A 23,627-nucleotide genomic window follows, 5' to 3' on the forward strand; every position below is an offset into this window, starting at 1 on the left:
CTCTAAATAATAAGTAATTAATTAGACTGTCTCAACAATTAGAAAGTCTTGGAACCCCTTGGCAGCAAGTGATGAACCATGGAGCCAGGTTCTTTGAGGTTTTTTTTACTGGAAACGGTATTATGTCAGGTTGTTTGAAATGGAAAGGTCTGTGAAGGCAGTCAGGTTTTTGCAACAGAATGCTGAGACGCAATCAGATTGCAGAGATTGGAGTGCTGGTGAGCATAGTCAGAAATGATCTTAAGACAAGCAAGGTGACCCACTGATGTGGGGAAACATGGCAAGTTCTTTGTATTATTACAGGGAGATGAGTTGTATTGAATGAATTAAGTGACTGATCGCAACTGCTGTTCCGTGTGTTCACCTCACTTTGGAAAAAAAGCCACTTATTGATTGGTATGCAGCCTCGTCTCATCAAGTGTTTGGTTTGTCTTCAGAGAGTTTGAAGAAGTACACATGTGAAAGATCCAAATATCCAGTTCAAGTCACAAGGTGGTACTATTGTTAAACCCTATTGCGCAAGTAGGTATCAGGGCTGTGAGAGTCAACTTCCATAAGCATTTTTATTTCATGGATGGGAGAGGCTTGCAAGGCCATTTCAGTGGGCAGTTAAGAGTCAACCTCATTGCTGTGGGTCTGGAATCTCATGTAGGCCAGACCAGGTAAGGACAGTAGATTTCCTTCCCTGAAGGACATTAAAAAAAAATCTATCTAGTTCTCTAAACAACAATCAATGATAATTTCATGGCACCATTTTGTATTTGAATTTAGATTCCACCAGCTGTCATAGTGGGATTTGAGCCCGTGTTGCATGGCATTTGTTCCATGGCATTAGCCTGGGCCTCTGGATACTAGTTTAGTGACATTACCACTGTGCCACCGTCTCCCCTGCTCAGACTGCTTACAGGAATGAGTGACACCCCTGGACCTGAGAAGGTATCTGTGGCAGATCTGTATTCGTAACATTACCCCTGTTACGAGGGAGCATCAGGCATTACCTTGGCACTTAAATGTAGTGAGTAAAGCTTGGGATAAATATGTAGTTCTGATCAGTTACAGTGTGTTACTCAGATAATTAACAAACCAACCTGTGCTGACTGGTTTCACCATGCCTCCTATACATCTGAACTCTGATACTTAGGCTCGAAAGAACAGGGAAAGCAATATTTGTTTATCAGGTCCTTGATTAGTGGAATTAATACCAGATACAAAATGTGGATCAATACCTTGAATGTCGCTTCATAGTGGTCAAATGTGCAATTCCTTGCAGTATGGCACAGTTAATAGCAGTGCTTTGCTGTCATAAGATCATGTGTTCAGGCCCTGCGCGTGCACACCATTTAGGCTGACACTTAAGTATAGTGCTGAGAAGTACTGCATTGTTCAAGGTTCTGTCCTTTGGATGAGGCGTTAAACCAAAGCCCTATTTAGGAAGATGCAAAAGATCCCCTCGCGCTGTTCAAAAAAGAGCAGCGTTCTTCTGTTGTCCTGATAAACATTTTTATCCCCATCATATGCCACCAAGAAAAAAAGAGTAAGTGATCATTCATCTTATTTACTGTTCATAGGACCTTGTGAGTGCGTAGTTGCTATATTTGCCTGTGTAACAGTGACTGCTCCTCAGAAATAATGAATTGGTTGTGAAGCATTTTAGGATGTTATGAGGCTGCAGTAAGGTTTCTATTTAACTGGAAGTTCTATCTGCTTTCCCAGTGGCAGGTTGCAGAACAGTTTGCCCACCAAACTCAGCCATGACGGGGAAAGAGAGAGACAGAAAATATCAGGGCATGGGAAAAATATTAGCCTAAGTAAATAGGATATACTTTTAATTTGTTTTCACATTGTTTTGTCTTTTTGAAGAATTAGCATAGCATAGGCATGGGAGAAATCTGGGAGTGTTCTGGCCTGAATGGCTCATGAACACACCAGGGAGGTTACCCACTGAGCATCCAAATGCTTATTAAAATTAAATCCACATAAAGCACTTGTGTAGCATCTTGATGGCTACAGTTGCACAAATATTTGCTGAGAAAATTTAAATTCACTGATGACATCTGTAGATGACCCGTACAGTTCTGATCAGACAACTTATGTGATTTTTAACTTGAGCTGCCTCAGGCATTAGTGAGTTTTCTCTTGGTACTTTGATCCTGTGGCTGGTTAGATACACATTCTAATAAAACCTAATTTCTGTGCAAAATGACTTCTTAGTAAAGAAACATTTGTCAGATTTTGCCAATAAACTGAGCAAGGTTGTACCATGTGGGTAAAGTTACTTGACAACTGGTGTCTGAACGCGTATTCACTGTCAAAAGTCAATACTGAGAGCTGAGCAGTTTGACTTCAGATACAGCAATGAAACATTACATACGAACATCTGAATTAGGAGCAGGAGTAGGCCACTTGAGCCTGCTCTGCCATTCAACAGGATCATGGCTGATCTGATTGTAACCTTGACTCCACATTCCCGCCTACCCCCAATAACCTTTCTCCCCCTTGCGTATCACGAATCTATCCACCTCTGCCTTAAAAATATTCGAAGACTCTGCTTCCACTGCCTTTTGAGGAAGAGAGTTCCAAACACTCGTGACTCTCAGAGAAAAAATTTCTCATCTCTGTGTTAAATTGACGACCCCTTATTTTTAAACAGTGACTCCCTAGTTCTAGATTCTTCCACAAGAGGAAACATCCTTTCCACATCCACCCTGTCAAGACCCCTCAGACTCTTATAAGGTTCAATCAAGTCGCCTCTTACTCTTCCAAACTTCAGCAGATAAAAGCCTAGCCTGTCCACCCTTTCCTCATAAGACAACCTGCCCACTCCAGGTATTTGTCCAGTAAATCTTCTCTGAACTGCTTCCAACGCACTTACATCCTTCCTTAAATAAGGAGACCAATACTGTACACAGTACTCCAGATGTGGTCTCACCAATGCACTATATAACTGAAGCATAGCCTCCCTACTTTTGTGTTCAGTTCCCTTCGCAATAAATGCTTGCATTCTATTAGCTTTCCTAATTACTTGCTGTACCTAGATACTGACCGTTTGCGATTCATGCACTAGGACACGCAGATCTCTCTGCACCGCAATGCTCTGCAATCTCTCACCATTTAGATAATATGCTTTTTTATTCTTCCTGCCAAAATGGACAATTTCACATTTTCCCACCTTATACTCTGTTTGCCAGGTCTTTGCCCACTCTTAACTTATCTACATCCCTATGTAACCTCCTTATGTCCTCTTCACACCTTACTTTCCTACCTATCTTTGTGCCATTAGCAGGTTTGGTCCCTTCATCCAAGTCATTTATATAAATTGTACATTGGTTGAGGCCCCAGCATTGAACCCTGTGGCACGGCACTCATTACATCTTGCCAACCAGAAAGTGACTCATTTGTGCCTATTCTCTGTTTCCTGTTAGCTAGCCAATCTTCTATCCATGCCAATATGTTACTCCCTACACCCTGAGCTTTTACTTTCCATGATAACCTTTGATGTGGCACCTTATCAAATGCCTTCTGGAAATCTAAGGTATAGTACATCCACCGATTCCCCCTCATCCACAGCACATATTTCTTCTTCAAAGAATTCCAATAAGTTGGTTAAACATGACTTCCCTTTCACAAAACCATGTTGACTCTGCCTGATTACCTTGAATTTTTCTAAGTGCCCCGCTATAATGTCTTTAATAATAGCTTCTAACATTTCCCCTATGACAGATGTTAAGCTAACTGGCCTGTAGTTTCCTGCTTTCTGTCTCCCTTTTTGAATAGCATTGTGCATGAGCATATAATTATCAACTGTTACCGCATCTAAATGTAGCCAATCTTTGTTACTTTAATATTCATATTATGTCCCAATATGCATATGAGTCAGTTAATCTATAAATCATTAAGTGGTTGTGAACTGCAATTATCTGGAGACCTAATGTTGTAATTGCTGATATAATAGATTGAGTACTGTATAGATGACCAGCGAAAAGTAGAACCAACAATGGGTTCTGCATAAATGGTGTGTGAAAAAATTATGCAGTGAGTGGGCATATTGGTGCTTAAACAGAAGATATCAAATACATGTTTTCTGATTAATGAGGTGCAGACTACACGTGTATGCAATATAGAATGATTGCTACAAGCATTTTGTGCACAATGTTCATGTAATATTCACCTAGGATTTTCACCATTTATTTGCAATTGAAGTGCTTTACAACAACTCATTTTTGAATACTTTCCAACTCGGTGAAATATTTTTTCCTCAACTGTTGAGTGTTTGACTTCAGACTGATTATCATTGATTATAATTGTTTGTCACTTAAGTAGTTGCATAATCACATGGCTTGTATTAAACACGAGTTTGCAATAGTTGTGCAGCTGAGCTTCTATAGCACCTTGTACAATTCTGCAAATGATCAATGCATGTCAGGGATAAGAGGTCTACACACCCACACTCCTGAACTGCCACCAGCTGCACCTCAAGCTATTTATTCTTTTGGATACTTCCCATTCTTGATGCATAAACAATATATAGAGACAGTTAATAGCTTTGTTTTCTTTTTTAAAAAATCTTCTGTTGAATTTGACTACTTAATGTGCAGTTAGCAAGATGCTGCAAGGTGAAATCTAGGGTATGTAAATGTTTTTTTATTAACTTTGTAGAAAGAAAGAACTTGCATTTCTATAGAACCTTTCATGACTCTGGACATCCCAAAGTGCTTTACAGCCAATTAAGTACTTTTAAAGTGTAGTCTTTGTTGTAATGTAGGAAACACAGCAGGCAATTTGCACACAAAAAGCTCCTACAGACAGCAGTGTGGTAATGACCAGATAATCTGTTTTATTGATGTTTGGTTCAGGGATAAATATTACCCATGACACGGGGAAGAACTCCCCATCTCTACTCTGAAGTAGTGCTGTGGGATCTTTTACATTCACCTGAGATTGCGAACAGGGCTACGGTTTAACGTTTCATCTAGAAGACAGCACATCTGGCAGGGCAGCACTTCCTTACTGCTGCACTAGATTGTCAGCCTAGATTTTTTTTATTCTTCGCAATGGGGCTTGAGCCCTCAACCTTCTTGACTCAGTGCCGCCAGCTGAGTCATGGCCGACACCTAAAAGATATAATAAAAGCAAAATACTGCGGATGTTGGAAATCTGAAATAAAAACAAGAAATGCTGGAACCACTCTGCAGGTCTGGCAGCAGCTGTAGAAAGAGAAGCAGAGTTAACGTTTCAGGCACTCAGTTCCGAAGAAGGGTCACTGACCCGAAACGTTAACTCTGCTTCTCTTTCCACAGATGTTGCCAGACCTAAAAGATATAAGGTGGACACTAGCAGTCAGTGGTTTACCAATTAACTTTGGTTATGATTTTTCCATTCAAGGCACATATTGACATCTACTCCCCACATGTGTTCTGTGAAGTAGTGTAATTGACTTTGGATAGAAATAAATAGAATGTACAGAATTGGAAAAAGTCCTTACAGACGAACCAGTCTGTCAAAGCATTGACCCTCCATGTTCCCATATTCCTTCACCACCTTTGTCTTCATTCACCTGTCTTATTTAATCTTGAATGTTGACTCAATAGTACTTTAACCATGAATCCTGGAAATGAATTTCACAACCTCAACTATGTGAAGAAGTTTCTCTTAACTTTCTGTTTTGTATCTTGCACATTTAATCTTGACTTCTCAGCAACTTAAGACTGTATGCTTCTCAAACATATCCCATTTTTTCATAATTTTAAACATTTCTGTCACATAGCTCTGTATTCTGCTTTCTAATGGAAAATCTCTATTTTTGAAGTCTTTGTATTTAATCGTACCAGGCATTCTGCTAGTGAATCTGTGTTGTAACCTCTTAAAAGCCTTGATATCCTTCCTATAAACTGAGCCCACAGTATTCTAGCTGAGGTCTTATGAAGGTTTTATAAAGGTTCATCATTTTAACTCTTATGATAAAACCTAGAATGCCATTAGTTTTTTTTTGTTACAGCATTTATAAAGCTGAGGTAGTGCTTTCAATGTCCTGTGAACCTGCACCCTAAGTCTTTCTGCTCTTGGACCAAGCCTGATTCCATTCAGAGTATAAGTTTCTATTCACCAAATGTATCACTTCACACGCATTGAGGTTGAATTCCATCTACTTTTAAGCTCACTTCCCCCTAGTTTATTGATATCCATTTGCAGCTTTCTTTGCTTTGAAGAATTTACTTGTCCCTCCTATTTTGGTGTCATTTGGAAATCTCGATGCAATCTCCCTCTAGTTTTGGCTTTGCTTTCTTTACAGACTGGTTCATACAAAAACAAAATACTGCAGATGCTGGAAATACTCAACAGGTCAGTCAACATCTGTGGAGACAGAAACAGAGTTAATGTTTCAAGTTGATAAACTTTCGCCAGAACTGGAAAGTGTTAGCGAAATGGCAGTTTTTAAGCAAGTACAGAGGCAAGGGGAGATGTGGAAGAAGAAAGGGGAAGGCCTGTGGAAGGCAGCAGAGATTAAATGACAAAAGGAATGATGGTGCATGGTAAAAGGAGATGGTAATACGACAAGTCAACAAATAAAGAGGCAGTGTAAATAGAAAAAGCAGAACCATCACCACCAGTTGTTGTCCAAAAAAAAAATGAGGTCAGAGGTTATGATCTGAAATTGGTGAAAACTCAGTGTTGAGTCCAGAAGGGTGTAAAGTGCCTAAGTGAAAGATTAATTCTACACCCATTCCCACTCTGACTCCTCTGTCCTGAGCAAAAGAGATTGAGGGGCTTTCTGATAGATTTAGATAAGGTGGACAAAGAAAAACTGTTCCCATTAGCTGATGGTACAAGGACTTGGGGGCAAGCGATACAGACAGGTTGTGAGGAAGAACCTTTTTTACACAGCGAGTGGTAATGACCTGAAACGCACTGCCTACAAGAGTGGTGGAAGCGGAGACGATGAATGACTCTATGTATGCTGGCAGCGTACAGTACATCTGAAAATTTTTTGAAGTAGTTGACAAATGTCCCTTCTACCGTGTTGTTTCTTTGAATAACAGGTCATCATGCCAGCAGGTGGCGTAACAGCACTTTGAAACTGGTGAAGTGTTGGCCATGTTCCGCAGTTTAATCTCTTAACTTCTGTAGGGCAAGTTCTGGAGATCAGATCTGTAGAATTCTGTAGGCAACAAGACAGTCTCTAAAATCAAATTTTGTTTATTATCTGTTTCTAATTAGAAAACCATCAGCATTCTTCAATTTTTTTGCCTGTCAAGGTAGTGATATCAACTGAGAATGGAAACCTCTTTTCCCTACTTTTACAAGCATCAAACACAGCCTAGCATAGATATAGCATAAGACTCTGTCTGCTTCCTTGCAGCAACGTATATTTACCTGAAGCTCAAGACTGAAGCCAATGTCTGTTTCTCTGTTGAGCCCCGACAGATGCTAGCAGGGGAGCCAATTGTGGTTGCTATTTTAGTACCAATTTGTGCAGAATTTTTGGCAGTTTTTGTGCTTTGGACCTAGTTCCACAGGGTTGCGAATCTCTGCAGTTCACAGACTATGATGAATTTATATATAACGATCCTGCACAGGACTGTCTGATTACTTGTGTTGATTGGGAGGGTTAGACTTCAGGTTAGGTGTTCAATTTCTTGGTGTTCCTAACCAAAACATTTTAATTTGACGCATCAAGGATTTCATACATTATGTTGTAAACAGATGCAGAAAGGCTTCTTAGTTCTTCCTGACAGTATTGCATATTTAATCTGGAGAGCAGAAGAAGCTTTTGGGAGGGTAATAGAATGGTGATGAGTCGGGCCCTACCAAATTCACTGTCAAATTTTACAAATTTCATGGTCAGTGTATTTTAAGAATCGCAAATTTCATGATTTCACGTATTTAAATTGGGAATGCCACAGTGTTGTAACAAACCATGAAAATGATCTATTTAAAGCAAAAAAAGACAAAGGCAGTTTCTGGTTTCAAATGGCATTTATTGAATACTCAAAAACTATTGTAAAAAGCTGACTATAAACAGGTCACATTTTTACTCACTGAAGTCGGTGGTTAATCATAAGCATGGAACAACTTGCAACTGTCTCTTTCTTAATTCCCTTTTCTTGCACTGTGAACACCTGTCCGTGTTTAGACATAGCTCTCTCTGTGTCCACAGAGTTTGTTGGAATTGTCAGACAGTGCCGTGCTAGCCTTGCAAGATGGGGGAATTCTGTATTCCACAGAGTTGCAAAACTGCAACACAGGCAAAGTAAAATCTGTTTCTTTTGCAATGCTTTTATATGCATGAATCTCTAGCCTACAGTTCTTGTCAAAGCCAGGAATCGCAACAAACAAGTTTAAATCCACAGGTGCATTTGTGCAGGGTCAAAGATACGCACAACTTTCAGGAATGCTGCAGAACCTTGTTGAAACCTCTGAGCCATTTTTTCTTCACAGCTTGACTCTTCCCTGCAGCAGTAATATTGTTTGAGCTTCTTTGCCATGCAAGAAAATACCTGTTGAGCGCAGCCATTTAATTCAGCATCATCAGAGTGTTGTTCGTTTGACTTTGCTTCAACCCAGAACAGTACATCCATTACTTTATTGTAAATGTGTGAATTGTGACGTGTCGAGATTCAAACCAAGTGATTAAATTCATCAGTCGTGTAGCATTTTTGGCAACAAACTGAACCTTCTCATTAAGCTGAGCATCATTTAGAAGGGTTACAATATCTGTTAAAACCTGTGTTTTTGTTAGTGTGAGTGCTTCTGAGTCGAAGCCTGAGTAGTATTTCAGGTGAGTTGCATGATACTGTACTGCCCGAAACCAAGAATGCCAAGGTATAAATACTGGCTCTGGAGGAAGGGCGATGTTTTGTTCCCAGTTTCAGCTGCATTTGCAATGTGTTGCATGTGTTGAAGCTTGCGACCAGGGAAGTGTTTGAAGATCTTTTTAATGTAGCTGATTGGTTTGTCAACTTTACCAAACTCGATTTTCCACAGCTCACTGACGAGGGATCAGATGTGCATTATGTGTAATATGGACAGCATTAGGCATTTGCACCTTAGAGCACAGGTTTGAAAAATTTTGTCATGTAAGTTGCATTGTCACCAATGAAAACAAACACTCTGAGATCTGCACCATATTTTGAAACGGTTTTTATTATTGCTTGGGAAACTGGTGTAATTAACAGCTTCTGAGTGGATGCAGTCTGCAAACACTGTTGTTAGCTTTCCTGACTGTACATCTTCGAGCAGAGAGATCCACCATTGACACGCTGTTCTCCCTTCGCCAGCTACAGGGGAAATGGCGTGAGCAACAGATGCCCCTCTACATTGCCTTCATAGATCTCACCAAAGCCTTTGACCTCATCAGCAGACTTGTTCTCTTCAGACTACTAGCAAAGATCGGATGCCCACCAAAGCTACTAAGTATCATCACCTCATTCCATGACAATATGAAAGGCACAATTCAGCGTAGCGGTGCCTCATTAGACCCCTTTCCTATCCTGAGTGGCGTGAAACAGGGCTATGTTCTGGCACCTGCACTGTTTGGGATCATCTTCTCACTGCTGCTCTCACATGCGTTCAAGTTTTCAGAAGAAGGAATTTTCCTCCACACAAGATCAGATGGCAGGTTGTTCACCCTTGCCCGTCTTAGAGTGAAGACCAAAGTACGGAAAGTCCTCATCAGGGAACTCCTCTTTGCTGACGGTGCTGCATTAACATCCCACACGGAAGAATGTCTGCAGAGACTCATCAACAGGATTGCGGCTGCCTGCAACGAATTTGGTCTGACCATCGGCCTCAAGAAAACGAACATCGTGGGACAGGACGTCAGAAATGCTCCATCCATCAATATCGGTGACCACACTCTGGAAGTGGTTCAAGAGTTTGCCTACCTAGGCTCAACTATCACCAGTAACCTGTGTCTCAATGCAGAAATCAACAAGTGTATGGCAAAGGCGTCTGCTGTTATGTCCAGATTGGCCAAGAGGGTGTGGGAAAATAGCGTACTGACACAGAACACAAAAGTCTGAGTGTTTCAGGCCTGTGTCCTCAGTACCTTGCTGTATGGCAGCGAAGCCTGGATAACGTATGTCAGCCAAGAGCGACGTCTCAATTCATTCCATCTTCGCTGCCTCCGGAGAATCCTTGGCATCAGGTGGCAGGACTGTATCTCCAACACACGTCCTCGAGGCGGCTAACATCCCCAGCATGTACGCCCTACTGAGCCAGCGGCTCTTGAGATGGCTTGGCCATGTGAGCCACATGGAAGATGGCAGGATCCCCAAGGACGCATTGTACAGTGAGCTCGTCACTGGTATCAGACCCACCGGCCGACCATGTCTCCGCTTTAAAGACGTCTGCAAACACGACATGAAATCCTGCGACATTGACCACAAGTCTTGGGAGTCAGTTGCCAGTGATCGCCAGAGCTGGCTGACAGCTATAAAGGCAGGGCTAAAGAGAGGCGAATCGAAGAGACTTAGCATTTGGCAGGAAAAGAGACAGAAGTGTAAGGAGAGAGCCAACTGTGTAACAGCCCTGGCAACCAATTTTATCTGCAGTGCCTGTGGAAGAGTCTGTCACTATGGAATTGGCCTTTATAGCCACTCCCAGGCGCTGCTGCACAATCCACTGACCACCTCTAGGCTCTTCCCCATTGTCTTTCGAGACAAGGAGGCCAAAGAAAGAAGGACATCTTCGGCCTTACCAGACATAAAATCAAATGAAACATCCAGCATGTAGTTGTCTTGCTTATCAGTGAAGTCATCACAAGTAATTGCAAAAGACTTGCATGTGTTAATCTGAGACTTAAGCTCCTCACCATGTGTAGCAATAACCTTTGGTAGGTAGTCCTGTTGTGCTTGACAAGCAACCACCATTTTGCTTGTTGTGTTGAATGAATACCTGCAGGTTTGGTTAATCAAGTATTTCCAATGTTATGTTGGCATTTGCAAAAGCATCCACAAGTTCTATTGTAACCGATTGACGATTTTCTGAGCTCGCTGTTGACTTCTTAAAAAGAGATGGAAACATTGTTTGTTTCTTAGTGTTCATTTTCCAGCAGTGTGGTGTCGTTTGCTCTCTTTCTGCTGTGACGGCCTTTGGACTCTTAAGTGGCGCTGAACCATTGCCCGCCAAGTGTGATCCAAGAAAACATTGCAGCTTGTACAAAACAGTGTTCCATTATCAGCATGCAAAATGTGGCTTCCAAATTCTTCGACTTGATGTACCGCAGTAATAGTTGTGGCTATTTCTGATTTGCTCATTTTGGCATTCTCACTTGTCTGCTAGCACTTCAGATTGCTTCTCTCAAAACTGCATCGGAAACCCTCCCTCATCTACCAATCAGCAAGATGATTGTCAATCACCAAAACGCACAAAGTTCGCAAAATGACCAATTCCACAGAGGACCTGGGATTTCACACAGGACCTAAGATTTCACAGTCTGTGGCGCATTTTTCACAGCAGTGAATTTGGTAGGGCCCGAGTGATGAGGTTGAAAGTGGCAATGGGGGAAGATTCTGTACCAGCTGACTGCAGTGATGGTGAAAGTGCTGTTCATATTGGGTTCCACTTGAAGGAGATTGTATTTTCCTGGTCTGGTCTTTTGCAGATTTTGTTTTTGCAATTGATGAGAGTTCGTAACATTTTTAAATAGGCATATCCAAGTGCTAATTTCTGAATATGCGCAGAATGTAGTTTCTTATTCGCTACTGTCCGAGCTGCTACTAGTAGTTTGTTGTGGCTGTATTTTGAAGGACTGTTCAGTGTTTGGTTTGAAATTTGAACAAGATACTGTAGGAGCAAATGGAATCTAGAGAAAATTAAGCACATTAGTGAATGTGTGAATTTGTTTGTGTCTCCTCTAGGGATTTCCGGAGTTTGGTTAATTTGTTTCGAAGAATAAATTCTTGTTTGTTCTTGGATCTTCACAGTTTAAGTTTCTCTCTCATGTAAAATACGTCCAGTTTTAGTAGCATCTGCAAATTTAGACACCATTCGCTCTAAGCGTATACCCAAATAATTGATGTACACTGACCAGAAGTGGTCCCAGATCAGGATGGTATGGGACACCGCTATCCATTTCCAACCACTGAGAAACTGCCCTTAACTCCTTTGGTTTCTTCCCTCCTATTAGTTTTTAAATCCAATTTTCCACCATCCCCTAATTCCATACCTCTTAATCTCCAATAGTCTCCTATGTGGTACCTTGTCAAAGGTTTTGAAACTGTCCACCACATCTACTACACTTCTTCCATCTGCTTGCCTGTCACCTGAACTCCTGACATTTGTTGTGCAAGATATTCCTTCTTGACTGCTTCTAATTATTTTCTCAATCTCGCTATTTAGTAACTTCATCTTTAATTAAAGATTTCAGAATTTTCCCTGTCACAGATGTTAATCTAACTGACCTATAATTACCCAGGTTAGCATCGTCTCCTTTTTGAAAGATGGATAATACATTGGCACTTCTCTAGCCCTCTGCATGCATTGATGGAACTCTGGCATTTCTCCATTATCCTCTTATCTATCTTTTAACCAATTCAGGATTTACCTCTTCCCCAGTATCCCCTTTTGTCAACACTGAAACAAAATACTTGTTAAACATCCCTGCCAAATTTTGTTTATTTTCTGCCAACTCACTATTCTCTGCTCCTTCTGGTTCCACCTTGTAATTAACCATTCTCTTTGTAGAAGGATTTACTGTTCACTTTTTTTGAATTCTCTCCTCATACTCCTTCCTTGCTTTCCATATCCCTCTCTCTAACTTTTCCCTTATTTCTTTCATATTTTTATCTTTCTTTTAAAGTTTGTTTTGTTTCTGACTTCTGTTTATCCACAGCATCCTGAACCAATCTCTTCTTTTTAAAAAAATGATATGTATCTATTCAGAAACTTTGCAGTATTTTATTAAAGTCCCATTGATGATCTACAATCCTCTGTGGCAATTTTTCTTTCCATCTTACTTAGCTGAATCTGCCCTATTCCATCTGATGCCCTTGCTTTTTTTTTTAGCTTATTGTTTCCCTTTCTGCTTGAGCCTTAAATCTACAATATAATGGCCACTACTCCTGAGGTGCTCACCCACATTTAACTCATGTACCTCATCTATTTCATTTCTCATAAATAGATCTTGCAACGCCTCTCCCTTTATCGATGTACAAATATAATGCTGGGGGAAGAAGTGCTGCACAGATTCTAAGAATTCTCCCTACTGTCCCAATTTGTGAGTGGGTGATTAATATCTCTTAGATTAATAGTTTAGTTACTCCTGCTAATCCCTCTGACCTGTCTTTAGATATTCTTTTCCATTTCCCTCCCACAATTAGTGTCCATAGTATAGTCCCACTAATGTAACAATACTTTTTAAAATCTTCAATCCCTAACCATATTAATTCTGTCTCCTTATTTTGTATACATCAGTCACTCCACAGCAAGTATTCAATGTATCACCAATATTGCTCCCCTTTTGCTTTCTTATATAGTCTGTTCTTTCTAAAAAAAAAGATTATAACCCGGTATATTTATTTCTCACTCCTACTCAGTTTGCAGATAAGTTTCTGTTAGCACCATTAAATCTAAATCTTCCTCTCACCTAATTCTTCCAGTTGATTTTCCACACTGAGAAATGCATGTACTGAGAAGTACATGTACTTTGATCTTTCTTGTTTGTACTTAGCAATATTGGTTTTCTTTTGATTCTATTGTCCAAACTCTCACCTTGTTCCTTTCCGTCTTTTTCCTGCTTATAACTGGTCAATCTGATTTTCCTCTGTTACTCACTTTATTCCTTCTGCATCTTATTCTTTTTACTGGAATATTTTAGTTGTATAATAACTTTATTTATTTCTACCTTCTCTACTTGCTTTTTCTGGTTTGCTTTTATTTTCCATGCCTCCTAGTTTAAATGCTCAATTCTGTATTTATTTATCCATTTTACCAGCTCATTAACTCACTTCCTGTCCAAATGTGGTTGATCCTTGTGGAATAGCTCCCATCTTCTCTATCTTGCCAATACCCCATAAAATGGAAACCCTCTTCCTTACAGCAATCCATTAGCTACATTTTGAGCTCCCTAATCTTCCTATATTTTCCTGTTCTGGCACGAGGCTAAGAAATGATCTGAAGATTACTACCTTTTTTGCAAGGCTTCAGGCCTTTCCTGTTATAAAAACAAGAAATGCTGGAATCACTCAGCAGGTCTGGCAGCATCTGTGGAAAGAGAAGCAGAGTTAACGTTTTGGGTCAGTGACCCTTCCGATGAAGGAAATAAAAACAAAATGGGGTGTGGATGATTGGCACTTTGTAATAATTGACTTAGACCAGCAAATTGCCTGGTGTGTGCTCCCATCTTAAATGTGTGTGTTTTATACGAATCTTCAAAAACAAAATAATTTGTACTGCGTGTTGCATCAATGTAATTTTTTTTCTTAAAGCTTGTGTAACAATTGAGTTTGTACGTCTGACCACATGCTTTAATTTTGGACATTGTATAAATGCTTGGAAATTTGCTACCTTTATAATGAAGTAACTTTTTTTAAATTTACAGGTTCAACATTAAAGTAAATTTATATCTGGTAGCAAACTTCATGCTTACTGGTGTTTCAGGCGGCGCTAAATACGCTCAAAGTGGACAGCTCTTTGCTCGCTTCAAACTCACAGAGACTCTTTCGGAAGAAACTTTGGCTGGACGATTGGTAATGACCAAAGTCAATTCTGTTTTGCTGTTGCCAATGACTAAAGAGAGGTCCATGCAAGCCCAGGGAACCAAAGAAAAGGTTTATGAAGCCATGATTGAGGAAAAAACTAAGGAATGCATTTACTTGAGGTTGACCAAGGAATGCTGTGAGGAACTAAAACTTCGAGCAGACAGAGAGATGCAGGTAATTTATGTTGTGACTGCATGTTTTTTTACATTTAATACTTAGAAACAAAATGGCTACTGTATTGCAGGATTATTGCCACAAGGTATGGCATGGGCAAAATATATTTCCTGTGGACTGGCTGTTTGCACAGGAACTTGGATGCTTTCATTAGATGCCTTAATTTTTCTTCTTCGACTGATCATAAGATTTTGATGGGATTATCTGAGCAATGTTCCACCTGGCTCTCCATAAAATGCACCTTTTTCCGCAAGCCGGTAGAATAGATTGATCTGCTAAAAGACCCCTGTCTGTAACTAGCCCCTTTTTCCTCTCCCCTTCCCCGCCCTGCCCCTTTCTCCCTAGGGAGACATCTTGCCTTTACTTGTAGCATGGTTTGATTAGTCTTGCTGAGATCTGAGCATCCCCAATTGTGAGGGCATTTGTTCATGGAACCTTATGTGCAGTCACTCAGTGCATTGTGTCGCACCATTTTTCTATTTCACCCATTTCCAATCAAAACAGACAGGTGCATTTGCAGGAAGAAATAGCATAGAAGTTGGGGGCAGAAAGGATGGGAGGAATGTTCTATGGAGTATGCATTCAGGATGCGACACTAGTGTACTGCCAAACCCTTCATGGGGTTGGTACCTTATTGGACATTGTCAGGCATGGAAGATGATTGACAGTTACAATGATCATTCAACATTAGGAACTATACCAAAATTAACTTTAAAGATTAATAAAGACACCTGCAAGCAAATGAAATTATATTTTAAGGAAATATACAGGAGAGGGAATGATTTATGGGTTTGTGATTATTTGAATTTTTAAGCTCAGGTGATTTCTGTAAACAGCCTAATTCTAGTGTTCAATCTGATCCTGTCTCAGTTTAGAGCTGTAAATCTCGCCAGGCATCATTGTTTTGTATTGTGCAGATTGTCTTCAAATTTCAACTTCACGCTGTTACCTTGGCTGTGATGTGTGATTTGCATAGTTCAAAACAGTGTTAAAAATGTCTGGAATAGAAGAGTTAATTGTAGCTTTGGAAGTGAAGAGAAGCATTGCTTCTATGATCATCTAAGTCTCTCTGAATAGTTCTTGTCAGTAACTGTAACTTGAATTCTGAAGAATAGACATGGTGTTAACCAGCTGGTTAACACAATGAGCAGTTAAGTTATAGAGACCAAGAAGGTGCCAGGTTTGATCTCTAGTCTATGGTGTGTTATCTGGTATCAGCTCAACTGGCATTCAAGGAGATAAAAACAGGAAATGCTGGAAATAATCAGGTCATGCTGTGGAAAGAGAAATAGAGTTAGCGTTTTAGGTCAGTGACCTTTCCTCAGACTTCTGATTAGCAGTGTTATCCTTTTTGTATTCAGGGAGGTAACTTAGTTCTGAATTAAGGAGGGGAAAATTGGCCTGCGTTCTCACTTTTCTCTGGATGTTGGGCAAGGACAGAATCAGGCTTTTGTATGCGATAACTCCAATCATCGTTTGGCTGCTGACCCTCACCCATCAATACTCACATGAACAAAGGCTGCTTGGTTAAGTTTCCAGAGGGTGCCCATGGAACCACACTGCAGCACCTTCAGGAGAAGGGAAAGGAGAAAAGTAGCACAGCAAGTGAAAGGTTTTCAGCACGCTTTGTGCTTGGCTGCCAAAGACGGTTATAGAGTTATTTAGTACAAAAGTGAGAACAACTGTTCAAAAAAAATTCCTTTGGCGAAGTAAAAGTGTAATTAAATGTAAAAATATATCACATATGAATGTATAACCTGCATCAACTGATTGCCTGTGGAAATAGGTGACTTGTTCTCTGACCTTTTCTAATGCAGAGTATTCTAGTCATTCTTTCTGTCCCTAACCAAAACTGAACAGATATTGGAGCAAGATTAAGAAAAAGGAAATTGAAAGTTTGCTTTGAACTGAATTTCACCAGTTTGGTGTAAATGACAAACTTTAAATCAGGCATTAAAAATTACATAACTTTGTTTTTATATAAGGAACCTTTATGCGACTGCCATTAAGGACAAAGGTTTACTATTTGAACAGTGGTTTCAAGAAAGGGCAGAAGATACTGACATACAGACGCCAGTGGTGATCAAAATCTGCTTAGTTCTAGAGCACTGAATGTTCGTGTCTTACATTGGTGCAGATATCTTTGGAGTTTGATGTTTTAACTGTCGAGCTATGTTATAAGAATGCAGTGGGAAAGATATGATCCAGCATAAGATTTTACCTCATTCACTTTATGCTAGTTTTCAGTTAAAGGTTTTGAAATGCAATACATAGGTTAATAAATATGTTAAGTAAGATACTTCATTGATGGCTCCATTTGATCTTTTCTCTTTGTTTCCTCTGTATTTTGGTTTGATGAGTACACACCTCATTTTATGCTGCCTCATTTCACACAACACTTGATTTTGACTGTCATTATGATATTCCAAAATTTCTAGATTCTAGAACAGTCCCAGCAGATTGGAAGTTAGCAAATGTCACAACGCTATTCAAGGAAGGAGGGTGAGAGAAAACCGGGAACGACAGGCCAGTTAGCCTGACATCACTCGTTGGGAAAGTGCAGGATAGGGGCTCATGGAATTGGGGGTGATATGTTTGTATGGATAGAGGATTGGTTAACGGACAGGAAGCAAAGAGTAGGGATAAACGGGGCATTTTCATGTTGGCAAGCTGTAACTCGTGGAGTGCCACAAGGATCAGTGCTGGGGCCTCAGCTATTTACAATCTATATTAATGATTTAGATGAAGGGACTAATGTTCTCTGACGATACAAAGCTAGGTGGGACGCAAAGGGGCTGCAAAGAGATATAGACAGGCGAAGTGAATGGGCAACAAGGTGGCTGATGGAGTATAATGTGGGGCAGTGTGAGGTTTTTCACTTACTTAGTCTGAATAGCAAATCAGAATATTTTTTAAAAGGTGGGAAACTTGTAAATGTTGATGTTCAGAGGGACTTGGGTGTACTTGTACAAGGAACACAAAGTTAGTGTGCAGGTAGAACAAGCAATTAGGAAGGCACATGGCATATTGCAGGGGGATTGGAGTACAAGAATAAAGAGGTCTTGCTACAATTGTAGAGGGTGAGCCCACACCTGGAATACTGTGTGCAGTTTTGGACTCCATATTTAGAGAAAGGTATATTTGTATTGGAGGTGGTACAGCGAAGATTCACCAGGTTGGTCCTTGGGATGAGAGGGTTGTCTAGTGATGAGAGGCTGAGTAAATTGGGTCTATATTCTCAGGAGTTTAGAAGAATGAGAGTTGATCTCATTGAAAGACACAAGATTTTGAAGGGGCTTGACCGGGTATACACTGAGGGGTTCCTTCCCATGACTGGGGAATCTGGGACATAGGGGCACAGTCTCAGGATAAGGGCCAATCATTTAGGACTGAAATGAGAAATTTCCACTCAAAGGGTTGTGAATCTTAGGATGTGTCTACTTCAGGGTGTTGTAGATGCTCCATCATTGGATATATTTAAGGCTGAGATAAATAGGTTTTTGGTCTCCCATGAAATCAAGGGATATATGGGGAGTGCGTAGGAAAGTGGAGCTGAAGCTGAAGATCAGCCATGATCAGTGGCACCGTGGCGCAGTGGTTAGCACCGCAGCCTCACAGCTCCAGGGACCCGGGTTCGATTCTGGGTACTGCCTGTGCGGAGTTTGCAAGTTCTCCCTGTGACCACGTGGGTTTTCGCCGGGTCCTCCGGTTTCCTGCCACCGCCAAAGACGGTGATAGGTAAATTGGCTGTTGTAAATTGTCCCTAGTGTAGGTAGGTGGTAGGGAATATGGGATTACCGTAGGGTTAGTATAAATGGGTGGTTGTTGGTTGGCACAGACTCGGTGGGCCGAAGGGCCTGTTTCAATGCTGCTTCTCTAAATAAAATAAAATAAATGATTGTATTGAATGGCGGAGCAAGCTCGACTTGTCATATGGTCTACTTCTGCTCCTATTTCTTGTATTCTTATGTTCTTATTTTTTAACCTTCAAGCATCTCACAGACCCAGTCTGCTTGAGATTGGGAGTGAATAGGTAAGTGCTCCATCACACTAATTATATTTGAGCACCGTAAAGTGAATGGGGAAAGCTAATTTTGTACCTGGTTACTAAAGGCCTGCTCGGGTCTGAAAAACAAAAAACCCGAGCCGAGCCGGATAGAACCACATCCGACCCGGCCCGAGTCCTTCCATTTTTTTCCTGCACCCGACCCGGCCATCAGTTAACTTACCTTCTGTTTTTCCACTTTGCTCATCTGCACAAGTTTAAAACTGTAACAAAACCATCTTCCTAGTCCAAAAATTAAATTAACATTGGAGCCACTTACCTGTGACGGAGTGTGTCCGACCCCACCCAAGCCCGAATGCCGGACCCAGAGGTGCAACCCGACCCAAAACCGACACGTTGTCGGGTCCCTTCGGGTTCGGGTCAGGTAGCAGGCCTTTACCGATTACTCTGCATCAATATGAGTTCCTTTTTTTGGGTTTGTCACTGCAATTTTTTATGAGGCGAAGGACAATATGCTTTCGATGCAGTCATAAAACATTCCACCGATGTAGCAATTTAAATTTTTTTTTATATTAAATGTCATATTGCTGTGCTATTAAAAATATCTGCATTTTGTTATAAACTAGTAATCTGTAATCTACCTTTTACAGAACCAGCAAATATTACTAATAAGGGAAACTCTTTTTTCCAACTGTATGCAATTCTACTAGGCATTTCAGAAAAATGGTCAGTAGCTACCGTTATGGCCGCATGGTGTGACATGGGTGGTTCCCATTGTTCAATTCCCTACCTGACCACAGAAAGTGTATTTGTATTAGAGTCTAGCCCCTTTGTGTTTTATTTTTTAAATAAACAGACAGCAACATCCTAACAGCTTATGTTGCAGCAAGCCAGAAAGCATGCCAGCCCTGCTGCAGAATCCTACATTTACATTATACAGCAGTGAAAGCTAGACATAAACCACCATCTTCAACCGGACCGTCAATCAAGAGAGAAATCTGCAATCATCACAGGTCTGCATCCATCGAGAACTTGATTTCCAAGAGAATTCAACAGGTTACCTTAACCTTCCTCCCCCCAGTTGAAAGCCACCTTCCTTTGTCCCTTCTTTATCTGTCTCTTTGTGTATGTGTGTGTTGCAGGTTTTAAAAAAGGCTGCATTTGCTGACAATGTAACCACTAACTGCGCAGTACTGGCACATGTGCAAATGTAGCCTTATTGACAGAAACGTCAGTTCTGCGACATCTCAGGGAGCTGCCAGTGATAAAAATGGCGCTGGTCATTTTAACACAAAAAAAGGACCCAAACCCCCTTACCCCTCAATGGCCACGATCGTCACCTTTCCCCCACGCCCCCCAACAATACCCTGTCGCGATCGCAACTTCTGTGCCTCGCTCCCTCCTGGATCGACCCCTCAATTGCCACATTCAGTTTTCTGCGCCCGCCTACTCAACGCTCCCTACCGCTACTTCACACTGCTCACCGCGCCATCCTGCCACTCCTGGCTACTGGCCCCTCCATCCCACCGTTCTTTCCTGCGCCCAACCGGTCGCCGTTCCCTCCTGCCGCTACTCCCTGCCTCGCCACCCGGCGAAGCGGTGGGTTTGTGATAGGGGGGTCGGGGCGGGGGTGGTGGTGTGGGGCCGGAGGGGGAGCGAGCAGGGTGCTAGCAGCGAGGCGGGAAGCGAGCAGCGGGATGGAATGGCGACCGGTAGGAGCAGCGAGCAGGCCGGCACGCGTGAGGATGGCAGGATGGAGTGGGAAAGAGAAGCAGTGATTGAGGCTGCTTTCCAAAACTTGCCCCGGAGGCTGACGTCCCTTTGCGTGATGACGTATTCGCACGAATGCATGCATTAATGCTGGCAACTTTGAACTTTGCAAGTTCTCCCTGTGAACCACGTGGATTTTCGCCGGGTACTCCGGTTTCCTCCCACAGCCAAAGACTTGCAGGTTGATAGGTAAATTGGCCATTATAAATTGCCCCTAGTATAGGTAGGCGATAGGGTAATATAGGGAAGGTGGGGATGTGGTAGGAATATGGGATTAATATGGGATTAGTATAAAACTGGGTGGCTGATGGTCAGCACAGACTCGGTGGGCTGAAGGGCCTGTTTTAGTGCTGTATCTCTAAATAAAAAATAAATAAACAAAGATTGGGTGCATTTTGCGCATGTGCAACAGTGGTGGGGGGGGGGGGGCAAGGTTACAATGCACCTGTTGAATTCTCTTGGAAATCAAGTTCTCAATGGATGCAGTCCTGAGATGATTGTAGATTTCTCTCCTAATTGAAGGTTCAGTTGAAAATGGTGGGTTACTGCTAGCTTTTACTGCTGTATAATGTAGGATTTTGCAGCAGAGCTAAAGGCTGGTGTGCTTTCTGGCTTGGCTGGAACACAAGCTGTTAGGATGTTGCTTCTTTTCCCTCTCTCATTCGCTGTCTTTTTTAAAAGTAAAACTGTTATCTCTCACCCCCCTGTTAGGAGGCGCCCTGGTCTGTTCCCCATGGTGATCGCACAGTGGCCCAGGACGGGGCTACCTCACACCACCTTTGTTTCAGAAGAAGACGTTCAATTCTGGAATGTTTGAGGATAGGTTTAGAATGGGTTCAATTGTCACCTCTGAGCTTTGAAGATTTGCCCTTTATTTTTGTCAGTTTGAATACACAAAAGGCCAATCGCTTTTTCTTCAGCCATTTTGGACTATTGTTTACTTTTTTAAAATAAATGCTCATTTTTTAAAGACAAGTCTGTTTTTCATAACTTTTCAGAGTTAGTCCATGATTGTTGTATCCTTGCATTTCTGGTGTGTGTGACACTACAAATGAAAGATATAATCAAGGGTTCTAGGTAAATTGTATTGCAGTCTATAACACAGTCCCAATTTTAAAAAATTCTTTCATAGGATGTGAACGTCGCTGCAAGGCCAGCATTTGCTGCCCATCCCTAATTACTTTGAGGAGGTGATGGTGAGCCACCTTCTTGAACCGCTGCAGTCCATGTGGTGTAGATACACCCACAGTGCTTTTAGGAAGCAAGTTTCAGATTTTTAACCAACAACAGTGAAGGAACGGCGATATAGTTCCAAGTCAGGATCATGTGTGACTTGGAGAGGAACTTGCAGGTGGCGGAGTTTCCATGTGTCTGCTGCCTTTGTCCTTCTAGGTGGTAGAGGTCGCGGGTTTGGAATGTGCTGTCAAAGGAGGCTTGGAGAGTTGCTGCAGTGCATCTTGTAGATGGTACAGACTGCTGACACTGTGTGCCGGTGGTGGAGGGAGTGAATATTTAAGTTTAGTCAGCTCCACTATTCCCAGGATGAGGGGCTTGTCCTGCGAGGAGAGATTGAGTAGACTAGGCTTATACTTTTGTGAATGGAAAGCTGTTGCCAGTGGCGTTCCACAGTGCTCAGTGTTGGGTCCCTTGCTGTTTGTGGTATATATTAATGATTTGGGCTTAAATGTGGGAGGCATGATTGGGAAATTTGCTGATGACACAAAAATCGGCCGTATAGTTGATAGTGAAAAGGATAGCTGTAGACTCCAGAAAGATATCAATGGTTTGGTTGAGTGGACGGCAAAGTGGCAAATGGAATTCAATCCAGAAAAGTGAGAGGTAATGCATTTAGGGAGGGCAAATAAAGCAAGGGAATACACAATGAACGGGAGGATATTGAGAGGGGTAGAAGAAGTGAGAGACCTTGGAGTGCATGTCCACAGGTCCCTGAAGGTGTCAGGACAGGTAGATAGAATGGTGAAGAAGGCATATGGAATGCTTTCCTTCAATGGCTGAGGTATAGAATTCAAAAGCAGAGATGTAATGCTGGAACTATGTAAAACACTGGTTAGGCCCAGTTGGAGTATTGCATACAGTTCTGGTCACCACATTTCAGAAAGGACATAATTGCTCTGGAGAGAGTATAGAGGAGATTTACAAGAATGTTGCCAGGGCTGGAAAGTTGCAGCTATGAGGAAAGATTGGATAGGCTAGGGTTGTTTTCCTTAGAACAGAGGAGGCTGAGGTGTGACTTAATTGAGGTGTACAAAATTATGAGGAGACTAGATGGAGTAGACAGGAAGGACCTGTTTCCCCTCATGGAAAGATCAGTTACCAGGGGGCACAGATATCAGGTGATTGGTAGAAGGATTAGAGGGGACTTGAGGAAAAGCTTTTTCACCCAAAGGATGGTGGGTGTCTGGAATTCACTGCCAGGAATGGTGGTGGAGGCAGAAACCCTCAATTCTTTTAAAAGGTACCTGGACATGCAGCTGAAGTGCTGTAACCGGCAAGTCTATGGACCAGGTGCTGGAAAGCGGGATTAGATTGGGCGGCTAGTTTTTTTTTGCGGCCGGCATGGACACGACGGGCTGAATGGCCTCTTTCTGTGCCATAATTTTTCTATGGTTCCCTGGAATTTAGAATAACGAGAGGTGATTTCATTGAACCATAACACTAATTAACTGCAGAAGGAATGGTTGAACCCAACAGCAAATCTGTCGCATAAAAGTAACTATTGTATTACCTTTGTTTGAATCCATTTCTGTATGCCTGCATGAGGTTCTTTAGAAAAACAATTTCAGTTTACTCTTTTTCGGCTCCTACTTCAGAGAAGTTGGGAAGCTCCTTGCAGAGGAAACAGCAGCCTTTTTTATATCTGCTGCTGCTTTCACCATTTGTGCTGTTGAAGCCATCCTACACTGTATACAGGACACTTAACAGCGGGAGGTTGAAAATATATTTCTAAAACTGGGTTT

At 41.6% G+C, this 23,627-nt stretch overlaps 1 protein-coding gene across 2 annotated transcripts in view; it reads left to right on the forward strand.

The window, feature by feature from the left end:
- helz (helicase with zinc finger) overlaps positions 1–23,627 on the forward strand; it is a 308,260-nt gene that overhangs the window by 87,756 nt on the left and 196,877 nt on the right. For both annotated transcript variants that reach the window (XM_068058498.1, XM_068058499.1), the window contains exon 12: positions 14,540–14,873. In XM_068058498.1, the coding sequence (XP_067914599.1) occupies positions 14,540–14,873 (334 nt within the window). The remainder of the gene's footprint in view (positions 1–14,539; positions 14,874–23,627) is intronic.

This window comes from Heterodontus francisci, chromosome 26 (genome assembly GCF_036365525.1).
Source record: "Heterodontus francisci isolate sHetFra1 chromosome 26, sHetFra1.hap1, whole genome shotgun sequence".
Taxonomy (NCBI): domain Eukaryota; kingdom Metazoa; phylum Chordata; class Chondrichthyes; order Heterodontiformes; family Heterodontidae; genus Heterodontus; species Heterodontus francisci.